The sequence below is a fragment of the Lepisma saccharinum genome, chromosome 2 (genome assembly GCF_977018435.1).
Source record: "Lepisma saccharinum chromosome 2, izLepSacc3.1, whole genome shotgun sequence".
NCBI classification, from domain to species: Eukaryota; Metazoa; Arthropoda; class Insecta; order Zygentoma; family Lepismatidae; genus Lepisma; species Lepisma saccharinum.
Window position 1 is genome coordinate 150,529,890 of NC_139230.1, and position 17,267 is coordinate 150,547,156.

At 36.6% G+C, this 17,267-nt stretch overlaps 1 protein-coding gene across 6 annotated transcripts in view; it reads right to left on the reverse strand.

The window, feature by feature from the left end:
* LOC145984144 (solute carrier family 41 member 1-like) overlaps positions 1 to 17,267 on the reverse strand; it is a 215,095-nt gene that overhangs the window by 30,431 nt on the left and 167,397 nt on the right. For all 6 annotated transcript variants that reach the window (XM_083117599.1, XM_083117600.1, XM_083117603.1 and 3 more), the window contains 3 exons: positions 8,127 to 8,273; positions 4,866 to 5,222; positions 611 to 771 (listed from right to left, as the gene is read on the reverse strand). In XM_083117599.1, coding sequence (XP_082973725.1) covers positions 611 to 771; positions 4,866 to 5,222; positions 8,127 to 8,273 — 665 coding nt within the window. The remainder of the gene's footprint in view (positions 1 to 610; positions 772 to 4,865; positions 5,223 to 8,126; positions 8,274 to 17,267) is intronic.

Consider the following 17,267-nt stretch of genomic DNA (forward strand, 5'->3'; position numbering starts at 1 on the left):
GTCTCAGACACGTCCACCACTCACGTGGGCAATGACTGTATTGACTGCGGGAGGTCTCTAAAGACAGAGAGATGTCCACAATACACCAGGTGCCTTGTTAGCTACCGGAACCTCATTGGGATTATTGTTACACAAGACTGCATCTGGTTGAAGGAAATCCTATGGGGATAATTTCAAGTTACCCTTGATTTGCAAGATACTTGACTGTGAGTCTTATCTGCAAAAGGATGTTTGTGTCACGTACTTGCTGTTCACGGAAACTTGAGAACAAGATTAATTAACAAATGCACAACTATTTTTTTTTCAAAACCAAAGGTAAGTTGGAAAAGCTGAATGAACCTTTGAAAGGGAACTTATTTTCGTTTTGGCCGTGCTTCTAGCAACTCAAAAACAATGGTATTGGCCAGTATCGGTGAACAAATATCAACTGATACTTACTGATACCGGTGTGTATCGGCTCAGCCCTAATTATTTTACATCACTGATTTACTTCCCAGGGTTTATCATAACAATGAAAGATAGACATGAAATTGATACAACAATCAGAAAAGCATTCATACTAACCACAATCTGAAATAAATTAGCAACAGTACCCACTCATGCAACTTACCTGTAATACTGCTGCTATCAGGTAAACTATAACGAACAGAAACGAATAGGAAATTTGGTCATCTGTCACATAGCCAATTGTGCCTTTGATTGTATAAATAAATGTGATGTGTCCAGGTATCACCATCAGCATTAGAACACGTGCAGTCCGAGAATGTGATGCTGTAGTAAATTGAGAATTTTGAATTAAAATAAACAGAACTAAAAAAACAAAAAGAACAATGTTATTTCCTACTACAAGAACATCTGATCGTACACTTAAATTACTTGCACAAGGGTTCTCACTCATTTACTCACAACAAACTGTTCCATGTTACACATATGAATCAAATGAGCAATGTCAAAAACAAATCAACAAAAAAAGTCAAAATACCTAACCAAGGAGCTGATTGGAGGAAAAAAGTTTTCACTATTCTTGGCAAGTATAAAAAATATTTCCCCAGTTTTTAAAGTTTTTTCAATATAAAATTAAATTCCCTGATTTTTTAACGACTTCTCCGCTCAGGTTGATTTACCCAAAAGTTTAATTTCCTCTGACTTATGGATGGTCAACATATACACATAATACAAGATACACTTTGTTAAAAAAAAATAGCATCACTATTTTTAGTTTTTGGAACTTTGCTCTTGCATTTTAAATTGTTTTATTGATTACATTCAATTTGATGATTTATTTTCCTAACTGTTAAATAAAATACTGTATCTCTTCTACGTATATTTATTATTTAAGCCATGATTAAGTACAACCTTTGTCAGAAAAGTTCCAGGACTGATTTTTTATTCTTTACCTGTGATATTCAAACACAAGAAATGAGTGTTATTCAGTCACCTGATGTGTGTTCTGAATAGAAATGGCCCTGAAGTGTTTCCATGTAAACACACTAGGTGGCAGGGCTGTGCTTAGCATCCCACTGTTTGGCTTGTTGGCGCATTTAGTTGGAAGTTACACAAGTGTCGTGATGGATGTGCATTCCGAGCAGAGAGTTAACATTAAGTTTTGTGTTAAGCTGGGAAACCCCTAGTGAAACATGGAATATGATACAGCAAACATTTGGTGACAAGGCATTATCGAGAAGTCTTATCTTTGAATGGCACAAAAGGTTTCGGAAGGGCAGAGATTCAGTGCAACATGATCCAAAGACAATGTTGATCTCATTTTTTCATGCTAAAGGTTTGGTGCACCATAAATATCTGCCTGAAGGACAAACGATAAACAAAAACCTTTATATTGAGGTCCTGAAACATTTGCGTCAAGCAGTTCTGCGGCACCATTCTGATTTGTGGGCATCTGGGCAGTGGTTCTTATTGCACGACAATGCAAGGCCACATACTGCTTTATCAGTCCAAGCACCGTATCTCTGCTCTACCACATCCCCCATATTTACCCGACCAGTTACCGTTGTGATTATTTTTTGTCTCCCTGTGTGCAAACACCACAGAAAGGAAAGCGTCATGAAGATATTGGTAGAAATCCAAACGGTTTTGTGACATGTGCTGAGAAGCATCCTAGATGAAGCTTTCCCTGCTTGCTTCCATGACCTCCAGAAACTGTGGCAGCTCTGTATAGATAGCCGAGGGGACTATTTTGACAAAACCTAGGACCATTAGTTCCAGAGTTGAATCAATTATTTTTTACGAGCTCAGTCCTGGAACTTTTCTGACAAAGGTTGTATATGGAGCACTATACAGAACTAATAAAAAAAATAAAGTAAACAATGATTGAGGAACGTAGACTCATAAAAACAATTTTGCAAGCATATAGACTGATCAAGGGTTTTGCATGTATCAGGACATGTCAATTTGCAAATACACTATGTAAAAACACAGACTAGTATCACGTGTGGCCACCCCCTAGTCTTCCTAAATGCTTCCAACCTTCGAACCATGCTACAAATGAATTCTGACAATTTTTTTTGAAATCTGCAAGCATTTGGTGCCTAGCTTTGAATGAGGAAAGGGCAGGAAAGAAAGGGGAGGGGGAAACAGTTGACAGCAAAACCAGAGTTGTAAATAAAATGTTTCATTGCTACCTTTGCTTAGTTTAAAGAAATAATATATTTGACAACAAGTTTTGGGTGGATCTGCGAGGGAAGAAGAATGCTTTAAAACAAGGACAAAAACTCTGCTCAAGAAACAAGTAGTAGTTTAATGTTTTGCAGTCAACACTGAAAAAAGAACAGAGATTATTGCTTCAGTCTGTTTTTTGAAGAGTGGGATCAACAGGTTGCAGCTAGCATAGAGCTTTGGCTCATTCGTAGCATGAAGTGACAAGTGTATTCAACAATGCAAGGCCAGATGCGATGGGTGGAATACATTGATACAGGTGCTAGAAAAATACGTGTATGTAAAAGTTACTTAAAAAATATCAGCATTTTGAATTAAACACATTCATAATGTCATAGGAATTTGTGTCATTTAGACACACTGACTTGTATTTGGAAGTTCAATGAAAATTTTAAATAATCAGTTTAATCTTGTATTTTTGTCATAGAACAGTCAATCCAATTCATTATTCAGTGCACATGAGAATCTGTAACTTATACTGTGTGTCACTGATTTGAGATAATTTTTGTAAAGGTGCTGGCAAGAACTAGTTGCATTTGATTAGGGTTTTGAGGATCCTCATAACTATGACTACAGTGAATAAGTACATAAAAGATGGTAAGTAACTTAAGTGTACGATGAAATGTTTATGTGGCATTCAACTTGGGTAATTACACAAAATAAGGTGATAATATTATCCCTTACAAACCATAGTAGTTTATCAGTATAGCTTTGCAAGTGACTCTCAGGTCATCGAATGCTGAATTTTCTACAAGTCATGAAAGGAACCAAACAACATATCTTTTCTCGTGATCGATTAACGAAATCACTGGGGCATTTTGAATTTGTAATAAAACTTATTTTTATAAATTTTCATGAAATATAACTCTGCTACTGTCTCATTATTCAGTGAAAGGTGCATCATAACTTGGATTGTCAATACAATTAGTAGAATTGGGTGGGGGTGACAACACTTCTTCTGGATGGGAGACTTTAGGTGCACACCCATAGACTCAGACCACCATCCACCACTGTCCTGGATATGAACCCCTGAAACACACCTACAAAAGTTGACTCACCCTTCTGTAAACTTAAAAATGTATTGCCATGTGTTTACAGGAAGCAAGGGGGGTGGGGGAGTACCAACAGTTGCTTTGAGAGTAATGGTTGAGGTTTGTTAGGCATACTGGCCCAGGCGTTCATACCGGTAAGATCCACATGATCGTGATCTTGCAATTGCAAGTTAACAATTTGGTACAAGCATATTGGATGGTAGTGCCAGATCTTCACTAATAAAGTTTAATGTCATTAGTAAGAAGATTTTATGATTTTTTGAAGGAGGATTGTAACTTGTTGCTAACTGCCTTGCATCAAGCCTGAGGGGAAGAAGCTTATCTTACTACATGTCTGTTCAGAAGGAAAAATACTTATCTCGCAAGTTGCATAAGGTCTAATAATTAGTGCATAAATTCTAAAAGAATATTAAAAGGACATCTGTGGAATATGAACAGTGTTATTTCCCAGAGGATCAACAGAAATTAAAGGAGTTCAACAGGAGTTACATCTTCATCAAGACTTACCACCTAGTGTGCTTTAGTGTGCGCTTAGAGTTAACAGAGTTCACAGATCATGTCAAGATTGCTAAAGCCTAGTGTGGAGAAATATTATATATATATATATATATATATATAATAGAGACTATGCTAAAGGTCCCGGGTTCGATCCCCGGCCGGTTCAAATCCGGGAACTTTTCTAACGATGGAAGCGGCCCCGGCGCCCACCCAGCATCGAATAACATGGGTACCTGGGGGAAACCCTGAGGGGTAAAGGCGGTCAGGGGCGTGATGCTGATCACATCACCCTCACTCACGACCGGATCAAGAAAGTGTGGGACGGTACCCCCACACCCCCTATATGCCTTCATGGCGTGGTGCTATGCACAGGGGAGCACTTTACCTTTTTTAAATATCTAGTAACAAAGAATAAATACAAATAAGCATGGCTAGGTAATTTCATGCCAAGTGTTGTAGATTTAATTAATTACAAACAAATTGTACAAGGTTTAAAAAAATTGTCTCAAACTTTATTTTATCTCAACAACAGTTGACTGGTTAAAAATAATCCAAATCCCTTACGTTTACACTGGCAGGGAAAGAGTGAACATGACATATTTTTGTTGTAGTAAGTGAAATATCCAATAAGCTGTGCCTTACCTTTTCCAAAGAATGCAGCTATTGGGCTGATCCATATCAATGTTTCTTCATTTGGTAAGGTACCCAATTCACCATCCCTGTGGAGAGCTGTCCCAAGCCTGCTTGCTTGTACTGCAACCAGGTTGCCACCAACACCATTGACAACAGGTTGAAATACAGCTATCTTAGAAAATTTCAAAACCATCTTATCCAAAATCAGACCACCAATGCTGCTGATGATCATTGCTGCTATTATTGGGACCCATCCATTATATAGCACATCCCTAGTATGTTTATTCTTTTTTGCAATCCATACCCAAAGCGGAGTGACAAGAACGTAGCCTGATATAATCAATGGAGCCAACCAATCCCTTTTATCTGAAAATATTTTTAAAAAAATATATGTATAGGGGGTGAGAAAAAAGAAAAACAAACAGCAACAGAAACAATCCTCTGGCAAAATTATTTACTGCAATCTTATAAGGCATACAACTTTACATTATGTGCCTATTTAGATGAATCTGCAGAATTCATGTACGAGGCACATTCCGAAAGTAAGTTTAGTCATTTTTTCAGAGGGAAGCTGTATTACAAAGTGAGAAAACACATTGCCATAACAAAATACAATCTTTCCTGAATTCACGATGGGATAAGCGAGAGAAGAGGAGCAATGGCACATGTGCAGTGTGTCAAAGAATATAGATAAGCAGCCCGAGCTCATTCCAGTGCAAACCAGTATGGCTACTTGATGCTGTATGAGCAAACCAGTATGGCTACTTGATGCTGTACGAGCAAACTGTCATTTTCTTTAATTACCTCACTACAGGGACCGTCAATGCAGCACGCTATTGCCACACACTAAGCAAACTGAAGTCCGCCATTCGACACAAGAGACCAGAGCTCTTGAATCCGAGGAGTTTTGTTCTAGGACGACAATGCAAAGACCCCACACAGCAAGCATCACTGCAGAACACATTCGTCATATGGAATGGGAGATTGAATCACCCAGCCTACATCCCCGACCTTGCCCCATCAGACTTCCACCTTTTTCCTGCGTTGAAGTCAGCACTATCGGGATGTCACTTCTGAAGCAACAGGCTGTGAAGAACTTCCTTAAATCACTGGGCACAGATTTTTACCAGGAGGGCTTCTTGAAATTGATTTCACGGTATGACAAATGTATCAATGTCGGTGGTGACTGTGGAAAAATAGCCAAAAGATTGTATTTTGTTATGACATTGTATTCTGTTTCTAATAAAGCTTCCCTGTGAAAAGAAATGACGAATGACAGTGAAAAAAAAATTGCCAGGTCCACTGCATGGACTGATATCTACAGTTTAATATAGTATATGAATCAATTATCCCCAATTAAAAGACAATAGTGTGAAATTGCAATACTATCAGGAATTCCCAGCAATTAACAGCTTATGCATTTTTTTTTCCACACACGTGTACATTACTTAACTACTCCATGGCGAAACAGCTTTAAGAGCTACAATTTCTTTCAAGCAGCTTTCCATCTGTCCTCAGCATGAGTACACACTGAAAACTTGGGGTCCCTAGATGATCAAACCTGGGACCAAGGACACTAAAACAAGCACAATACCATGGTGAAATCAGAATTCAGATATATCTTAAATTATTAATGCTTTTTATCACCATGATTGATGTTAGTGGCATAGCCAGGCATGTGAACACTGAACACTGGGCATCCCTCTCGAAATTTTACCAAATTACAACAAAATCTCTGTAGAAACAAAAGTAGATTTTATAGATTGAGGTGCTGAATTTAAAAAGTAGCATAAATATTTGTTTATAAATTGCCTATAAGTAGAGGCATGCATATTTAGTTTTTGACGAAAACACGAAATGTGAAATAACACATTGTAATGTTAATTTTTCATGTTTCTGAAAGGTGTGAGGTGTCACGAAATGATGCAAAATGAACTGCAAAATGCAAAATAGGCTCTTAAACATGAAATTTGCCATTTATATACAGACGCGACACTTTCTGAAGTCTGAATTATCCTGAGAGTTATGCAATTCATGGAAAATTGATTAATTTTGTTACAAACATTTGAGAAGCAAAAATGGACTCCTTTATACAGGACAAAACTTAATATTCTGGTAATGATTTAATGTGCTATTACAAGGGATATGTTTATTTTGTGTAATAGTGCAGTTTTTAAATCAAATTTAGGATTATATTCACATGTTTAAAACCAAAATGTCATTTTATATACAGCTTTTTCTCCACTTTAACAGCGAAATTTCATTTTATTTACCACCTTTGAACCCGAAATTGACTTTTTGTAATGAAATTTTGCTTTTTTATTTAACAAAAATATGTGCCTCTACCTATAAGTGAATACAACATGCTAAACCTATTTTTCACATGTAGTAAGTCATGAAATAATGTAAATTTTAGAAATGAGCTCATACCACTTACCATACCAATACTTTTACTATTTTTTTTACCCATTTCCCAATGCTTGAATATTGTAACAATTACAAGTTATTCAAAATACTGATTAATATTAGTAGGTGAGGATTCCACTCCAATTATTAGCACAAATTCGCCAGTTTTGCTTTTAAAATACTCATAAATTACATCAGAATATTAATTGCAAAATACATTTTCACATAATAATGATGTAAACTCACCGCAAACTTCAAATTTTACACAACTTGCAGGAAAATTAGACTTTGCGAATATGTCGTGAGACATTTTTGAAGACCCCACCAACAATCAAAATGCAGAAAAAGTATCAGCTGGTATCGGTGAAAAGTCATGCATCAGCATCGTCTCAGCCCTAGTAAATGTATGTGATTTTTGGTGTTTCTTGCAAATTTTGAAACATTTTACACTACACATATTCCGTCAAAACACCAGGAAAATCAAATTTTCTACAAAAGTAATATATAATTTATGCAGTAATCACAATATACCCATACATAATGATTAAGGGCATTCAATATCATTATTTCAATACAGTTTCCCCCTAATGATTTTCCAACAGACTGTTTTTTGTTGCCAAAAGCTGGGCTTCTCCTGAACAGAAATCCTGGCCTTAACATGACATCTCCAATACAGGAAGCCAAAAAGAAACTGATATTGAAAATTGTTATCAATATGTTTACAAATAGTGTGAAGATCTACATAATAAACCTACGTGCCTATCAATTCACAAAGTGAGAACTACAAAGTTTGTATTGATAGCAATCAAAATAGAGTTAGTCAGGTGCAATGAAAACCAAATCATTTATGACTTACATACTGACCTATTGCATCATAGAGAATCGTAGAAATCCAAGAAAGTAATGCAAGAGAAGTCACATCACCCAAACTTGCAGCTATTGGAGTTGCTACATTATCTGGATTGATGTTAAAACGTCTTGAAAAAACAATAACAGCAGCTGTGATGAGGCCTTGTAAGGAAAATAAAGAACTGTAAATAGAGATGTTCACTGTACAAGCACTGTAAAGCATGCACAATGGCAGTGGTACATTCTGAACATTTGACCTGGTTTAACACAACAATTCTTATTTATTGTATATATTTATTAGATAATAATTAGAAAATAAAACAAAAACAAGTCCGACAACCTTAATTTTTTTTTGGAAATTTCCATACATGTGAAAAAAGTTGGATTACCACCGGTAAACCAGTTAACATGGAAGAATACACCACTGCACAACGGAATGTTTATATTTAAGCAAATTTCTGTTAAATTGAATGTGAGACACTTCAAAAATTGTTAATTCTAATTCAATTCAGTCCACAGAGCACAGTATAGCAAATGGTACATGAAGTCAAGCAGTACAGAGTATTTCAACACAAATAATTTTTACCTGGCCTATCAATGTTGCCACATACGATGATCGATGGCAACACATGCTGAGAAAGAGAAACACTATGGGAGAGACTAGCAACATTGCCAGAATTCCTCGTGGATGTCTTTCGTAGAAGCAGCTTCATACAAGTGATTCAAACTGGCTGACGCAGCTAAGTGACTTCACTCTACCACACATACCGGTCCATCGACCATCGTATATGGTGAACTGCATAGTAATATTTGTCTGGAAAAGTTTTCAGTACACGTGGGAAAAAAAAATGTTCTGCAAAGACTTCTAATACAGACTTCTTATTAATTAAATTTGTTTCTTGTGGAGCAAAAAAAAAAAAGTTTAAAAGTAATTAATTTCGTTATCCAACAGATTGAAACCAAGTGGTGAAAATATTGAGATCAAAATGTGTCATTCAATTGCATCCCACAAATATTTCCAATATAATATCTTACATGAAATTCTCAACATTGATGTGATACGAGAGCTGAACAATAATAAAACGTGCATGCAGTGTTAAATGAAGCTACCAGTTTGGGAAATCAAGTGCATTATTTAAATGTACTCCAAAAATACCAATCTGACATGTGTATAGCTGATGGCTGGAACTAAATTAATATTAGGTATGGATGAGTACATGAACTGGTACTATATCATTATTAGTTGACAGTGTGCATCACTAACTGAATTATCAATTTTACCAACCTGACAAATTGTCTACAGTTGAGAATACTTCTGTCATTTTGTTATTGTTTAGTACATAAATGTAAAGTATAATTGAAGGGCTCGGGTGTAAAGCATGGTAAGTGACATTTTGGTCATTTTGGAGTTACAATGTGCATCATGAAGTCCAATCATACTCGAAGTGTTTAGTTTCGTCAAGAGATGACAGAGCTAGACATGTTGAAAGTTGTGGTATCTACAAGTTGTATCTACTAGATATAAATAACTGTAGTCACATAGAAATTAGTTTGATTTTTAATTGGGTATGCGCATTTAAGGCTGCTTTAAGTTACCATGCCTTACAAGCAACGTCAAAAATGTATTACGCTTAGGGAATATGTAATTTGATCTGAATCATATCAATTATTTGGAACAGTTTAGTTTTTATAAAAATTTCTTTCATAAATCTGTAATGTGCATTTTAAAAGTTATAATATTTTTTATGGTGGACCTAATAATGTATTTTTAATTTAATTAACTTTCGTATTTATGATATGCGTGACTTCGACGAAAGCAAATTATTTTATTGTTGATATTGCAAATATGTGTTCTTCTGGTTCGAAATTATAACTATTTTGAATCCATAAGAGCTAGATATCAGTTGAAAACTAAAAAATGTAAGCCCTGTGTACATTTGAAATCATTCTTTACAAACATGTCAAGTTAAAGAAAAATACAACAAAGTTACAAGGTCATAATTGTGTGTTCATTAATTTGCTTTATTTTACTTTGTGTCTTGTGTCACTTTTGGCTTATTTGTGAAGATGGAGATGAGTGATATGATGAAATTGATGGAAAAGTACTCAAAAACACCCATGTCCAGGCCAGGATTTGTACCTGGGACCCCTGGTGTCGTAGCGTGATTTCCTAACCACTCCACCACGGAGGCCCGTAATTGTTATCTTGAAGATAAATATTTAAACTATGGATGGCCTTTTCCAAAAAATTGTTTTTCAAAAAGAAGAGTTTTTCAAAAAAAAATAGTTTTTTGGTTTTTTGTTTCGAAAAAAAATATTACTTCCACTTTTCATTTTCGAAAAAATTATTTTTAGATTTTCAATTTTTCGAAAAAAAGAGGCCATCCCTATTTTATGTATAAATTGCTTAATGAATCCCAAAAATCTAATATTGCCATTGTATGCAATTTCGATAGTTTATGTAAGACAGCCTTGTATTGAGAGAGGCTTGTGGCCACGGTGGCTCAGTCGGTAATGCGTCTGACTACCATGCTAAAGGTCCCGGGTTCGATCCCTGGCCGGTTCAAATCCGGGAACTTTTCTAACGGTGGAAGCAGCCCCGGCGCCTACCCAGCGTCGAATAACATGGGTACCTGGGGGAAACCCTGGGGGGTAAAGACGGTCAGGGGCGTGATGCTGATCACATCACCCCCACTCACGACCGGATCAAGAAAGTGTGGGGCGTTACCCCCACACCCCCTATACGCCTTCATGGCGTGGTGCTCAGCACAGGGGAACACTTTACCTTTACCTTTTTTTTGTGAATTGCATTCTGCTTGGAATGCTGTAATAAATAGAGCCTCTGTGTGTATGTGAAGCTGAAAAACTGCTCATATATAAGGCCCGGAACTTTATGTTATAACTAGAGTGCGGATTTTGCATATTTTATTCCGGTCCTCTTATTAATATGCAACTGGGTTCTAAAGTTATTTCAGAGCATTACGAACCGAAGTAAGGGGGTTTTAAAGTGCATATAAATGCATATTTAAGGTGTTCGTGCATATTTACTGCATAAGTGCATATAAATGCATATTACGTGAAAAAAATCATTAAATTGATAGTTTTTTTTAAATTAATTTGTTTACTTGGTTAATGTTTTGTCTGGAGTGTGTCTGAGAGTAAAATTTTCAAGCACAGGTGTTCGAAAACCTCTGTTTATGCGCTGCAGGATGGACGGTCCCCCCTCCCTCGCGCATACCTAGCAATGACACAGAACACATGCACCCCCTTTCCCCACCCTTCTTCTTTGGCCTATATAAGGCAACTGAGATTTTGAATCCAAGGACACCAAAAAGCTATAGGCCGATAAGCCTATTATCACATCTGAGCAAGGCCATGGAAAGAATAATACTGAAGAGAATCCAGAAGCAAGTGGAAGAAGCTAACATCTTACCCAACTTCCAATTTGGGTTCAGAGCTGCACATAGGACAACTAGCAAGAGTGGTGGACCAACTAACAACAAAGTTCAACAGGAAGAACTACTCTCTCGGAGTCTTCTTGGATGTAGAAAGTGCATTTGATAGAGTCTGGATAACAGGGCTAATTAGAAAGTTATTCCAGATGCCAATCCAGGACACATACATCCATCTCCTAGCAAGTTACCTCAGAGGAAGATCATTCATCTCGACATTTCAAGGAGCTACAGCCCTAGCCAGAAACATCAACGCAGGAGTCCCCCAAAGCTCCACCCTGGCTCATATACTGTACGCCCTGTATACAGCAGATATTCCGATAGTTCCAGGATGCTTCCCAGCGCTCTTCGCGAACGACTCACGTTCTTTGCATCCAGATGACAACTAAAGTTCTGTTACGCAACATTGAGAAGACAGCTAGATGAATTCGAACACTGGACAACGAAGTGGAGAATAAAAACCAACGCAACAAAAAGCATAGTCATCTTTGCTAGGAGAAGACAAGAGCAACAAACATTGAAACTCTTTGGACAAGAAATAAATGCCAGGAAGGCAAAATATTTAGGACTGACGCTCGACAGCGCACTTACGTTCAAAATCCACATAGAGGAAATGCATCATAAGGGAAATCAGCGAATAGGAGGACTATACGCCATATTCAGAAACTTGCAGCTATCACTGGAAACAAGGATAGGGATTTACAAAATGATGATACGACCTGCGTTACTCTATGCCATTCCAGCCTGGCATCATGCAGCAAAAACCTTCATGGCAAAATTCCAGATAATTCAGAACAAAGCTACAAGAGTTATCAGCGGCCACGATAGATACACAACCAATCAGCAAATCCAGGAAAATCTAGAAATTGACAAGATAGAAGATGTCATTAAGAGACTAACAACAAAGTTCTGAAAGGAACTTAAAGGACACCACAACCCCGCAGTGAACGAAATAGGCACTGCGGCCATACTGCACAACACTCACCGCATGCCACGGCCAGGGAAACAAAGTAAGATCGCATAAACATCAAAGAAAATGGGGAACAACGGATATAGAAGTCAAGGAAATGGTACTTTGCACACTAACATCAAGAAAATTCAACTGTCAACTGTTCCTAAACAGTATAGTTGGATCATTACCAATGCGTAGTTAGAGATCAGTTAGTTCATTGAACTCTCCAGCCTAATTATTGCCTATTTTTGTGGGAGCAGGAAAAGGTTTATTATCCATTTTGCCTTGACTCATCTCACTTAACAGGTCGCTAGCTGCCGTGGTTTGCCGCGAGTTGATAGCTTCCTGGAGATGAGGCCTTGCTCGAAAAAGGATTATTATCCCATGCTTGTAAACAGTCTATACTCTGTTGAATTAGTGTAGTTTGCATTGTGTGAAGATGCCGAAGGAAAAATCATCGAAGATTGTTTTACTGAAACAGTGGATTATAGGAGAGCCTACTTTACAAACGGACGGGAGAGCGATTTTCTGCAGAGTATGCTGTAAGGAAGTAAGTATAATATTTTTTTTCTTTTTTATACTCAACTTGGTCTCTTTGTTTTTAGTGAACCGCAACAGTGTGAATCCAGAAGTTATTAAAATATTTTTTATTGTTTCAGATACCATGTGACAAAAAATATCAAGTAGTTCAGCACACGAAGACTGCCATCCACCTAAGAAATTCTAACAAGATCTGCAAACAGTAAACAATAGAAACTGTACTTGATAAACAAAAAACAAGTGAAGAGGACATACCGTATTTATGCATGTATAGTGTGTGTGCGTGTATAATGCGCACTCTGGTTTTGGATCGGTAAAAGTGACAAAAAATTATATCTCATATATAATGTGCAGTACAATCCAGTTTCAAGAAATGGCTTTCTTTGTTGTAGGTTGTAAAGCTTTTGCTATGCTGATCAAGAGTGAATGACATCATACCTATTCAATTGCTTATTCCTTCTTTTTCAAAATATATACTTTTTCTTTCCGTGACTAATTTAACATTTATACCATCCAAATAGCAGTTAGCAGCACAAGATTTCTTCCATTAAGGAATTTACACACTCCATGTGTGTCATATTATTTGGCCAGTAATACATTTTTATTTTTATTATCTTTTTCCTTATGTTTTCGTTCATCCAAAGTACCATAAAAATCAGAAAGTTTCTTCATTTTTTGATTACCTTATTTCAACTGCATTTCACATTAGTGTTGTTATCTTGTATGGAATACTGTTTCCATATTCAGAAACTGCAGGATTCAAGCTTTACAACAATATTTAACATGATAGGGTTCCGTAAACATGAAAAATCAATGCAAGTGTCCCAAAATTATGGAATTACCCTGTACGGTTTCATGTTGGCTGTGAATTATTCCGTGCATAATACGCACTACAGTTTTTGGGGGCAAAAATTTTGGAAAAAAGTGCACATTATACGTGAGTAAATATGGTAGCTACATTGAAATATTGTCCAGTGACAAGTTGTAGTGTGGAGCGCACCTTTTCTTCATACAAGGATATACTAACTGATAAATGGAAAAATTTCACTAACCAATTTAGAGAGATATGTTGTAGTGCACTACAATTTACATAAATTCAAAACCACTTAACTATTTTAGTTATATTGTGTTTAACAACTGGAAATAGTAAATTCAATTTAATACAAGATTTTGCAACCTTACTTGACATGGAATCTGTTGTTACTTCGTCTTTACCTTCAATGGTCACTATGTGTGTGTAGTACTTTAAAAAATAAATGTATTTCGAGGATTTTTTTTGTGCCAATATTTTTCCTTTAGTGCATAATTTGCATATTTGAATGCATATTTTACTTGTTTTTAGTGCATAGATGCATGCATATTTTCCACTTTTTTAGTGCATATTGATCCCCACTCTAGTTATAACATTTTTCAATTAGCTTTGAATCTATTATTGGGGTGAGATCTTTACATATCTGATGAAAATCAGCCGAAATTAAAATTTTGGGTGCATCAGCACTTAAGGCTATTTTGCACCCGTCACATTATACGGGGGCCAGCCCCTTATCATTACAAATAACAACTCGAACGTTGCATAACTAAAAATCTTAAAATCTTCTGACTTAAAAGATGAGGCTGTAAACGGGCACTCAGCACACAAAAGGACAAGAAACAGAACAACACATACAAAATTATACTGGCCATAGTGCCAGTCGCCAGAGCCTCGTTAGTCTTCAGTCCAGGGTGTACTATGTGGAAGTGAGGTTGACTTTTGGGTGCCTATGTGGAAGGTACCCCTTACACCCCGAAAAATCAGCTGAAATAGACAAACTTGACAAAGCATATTTTGACACATTTCACCAAATTTGCATTTTTACAACATATTTCTTCAATTTTGTTGTAATAAGACATTTCTGTATAATTTTGTAATTCTCTCACACATAATCGGTTATTTCATATCTTTTTTCTTCATAGCTTTAGCCCAATGGATAGTTCATATTGTCGATGGCAGGATATGGAAATTACGGAGGAAGAAAGATGCAGTCTTTTCTTAGTACAGAACAATATAATACCACACATTTTTATCCTGCCCACAATTGATAGCCATGCAAACATTATTGAGGCAAAATGTTCTCTCTCATTGCTGCATGGGAAGTAAAGAAGTTTCGTTCTCATTTCCTTGCCTATTTTGCTTTTCACAAAAATCAGTCAAAAGTAAAAATAACATTAGGTACATTACAGCCCCTACTCTACTCTATTGGGTATGGGATAAATTCGAGAGTAATGTTGTGCATATTTTTGGCTTTACAGGGAATATTTCTGCATTTTTCTGACATATTTTCCAATTTATATGACATAATTACATACATATTTTACAGCTTTATAGGACCTAAAGTCCCAGGCCCTACTCATATATAAACATTTTTTTACGAATATTGATCTCCATATAGATATAAGGAAGTTATTTTTAATCACAAGCATTCAGAACTTATTTTTTTAAATACTAACTTAATAAAACGATGAAATCTATTTTTTTAATTGTGTTCATTTCAGTCAGACATAGGAAAGCAAAAACTTGTTACAACAAGTAGGTCAGGTTATTGCTTATTGAATAAAATTATTATTATTAAAGGCTTTCATTCTTGTGTTACAAATTGTTATGGTTGCTATAAAAAGTCTAATGTCAAAATATTATTATTGAACTGACACCACAAGCATAGGCGCGCGAACGAGGGGGCAAGGGGTGGGGGGCAATTGCCCCCCCCAACAAATCATGGATGTCCGCAGACGTTTTCCACAGAGGGATAAGCAAGGGGTATATTACCCCAATAATAGTGTTGCCCACTCAAAAAACACCATTTGAATTTGAAATTATCACATTAATGTAAATTACTATGACTAAAATCAAATTATACATGTGAAATATATACTTTTAGGTTGACGTTCAATTTCTAAGGGGGAGGTGTGGCCATTCTTGCCCTCCCCCTCCAGATGTCCATGTCCCTACATCATTATACTTTCACCTAGACATTTAGTGTAGAGGAATTTATTGCTGCTATTAAACGATATTATACTCTAAAAAATATTAAAGAAAATCAAGTATTTCAAGCCAATTGAAGTTCAAAGCAACTGCAGGGGAAGGGGGTGCATTGGCGCAACCACAGGGTGCAATGGGCAATGCCCCTCCCCAACCTTGGACGGAAATCAATTCAAGGAGGCAGGGGGGGCCAAACATTGAGGTAAAAGAAAGCAAGACTAGTAGAATCTATGAGTAGCAGGACAAAAGGATACTCAAGATGGAATTAGTTCTCACGTCTTTCTTGCATTATTTCTTCCAGACGGCCAAGAGCAGCTGCAGGGGAGTACAAAGGGGAAATTACCCCTCCCCCTCTCATATCAAATTTTATACAAATCAAAATAAGTTACGTTTTCTTGCTCGCTTCATTCGCAATATCTGCTTTTCTTACAGTCTTGTCAAGTTAAGAGTCATAGCTAGGGGAAGTTGGCCCTGGGTGCCAAACAATCTAAATGAAAAAACTCCAAAAGGGAATGCCATGACACCCCATCAAATTTTTGGTGCCACATTAAATCAATATTGTTCAGTTTGCAAATATTTGGATTTAAAAATGTTCTTGCTCGCTTCACTCGCAGTTTTATTGTTTTTGTTATGAATTGTAAATAATTACCAGAGAAATTATGACTACTAAGCACTTCAGACTCTTGCTGCTCAACATTTTGGTCTTAAACGTATGAACACAATTGTTTGGAGGAAAAGGAGAGTGGCAAATTTCAGACAATTTATTTATTCGTTATGGTGCCTCTGCATATTATATAGTATATATGTATGTATGTATGTATCTATATATGTACTCATCAATGCATGACACTAAAACCGTGACATAAAATGAGGTTTTTCTTCTCCGGGCAAACTTTCATCAGGCAAACTGGCAACTAGGAATTCATCCCTTCACTGTTCACAATGTTGCTCATTACAGACTATGCTTGTGCACATACAGAGTGTAACCTCAACAAATTCTAGTAACAATGAGCACGAAGGATAATTGCACTGGAGGGGAAAGGGTGGAAGAGAGTGAGAGAAAGAGCAACATCTTTGTGGAAGCCATATTTTATGGAAGGTTAGTGTTGAGGTCTATAGGAGTGGTCACTATTGCATCAGTTTCCTTGCCTAGTCTCTTGATTATTGATCTTGCTTAAATGTTCAGGCATTTAAGA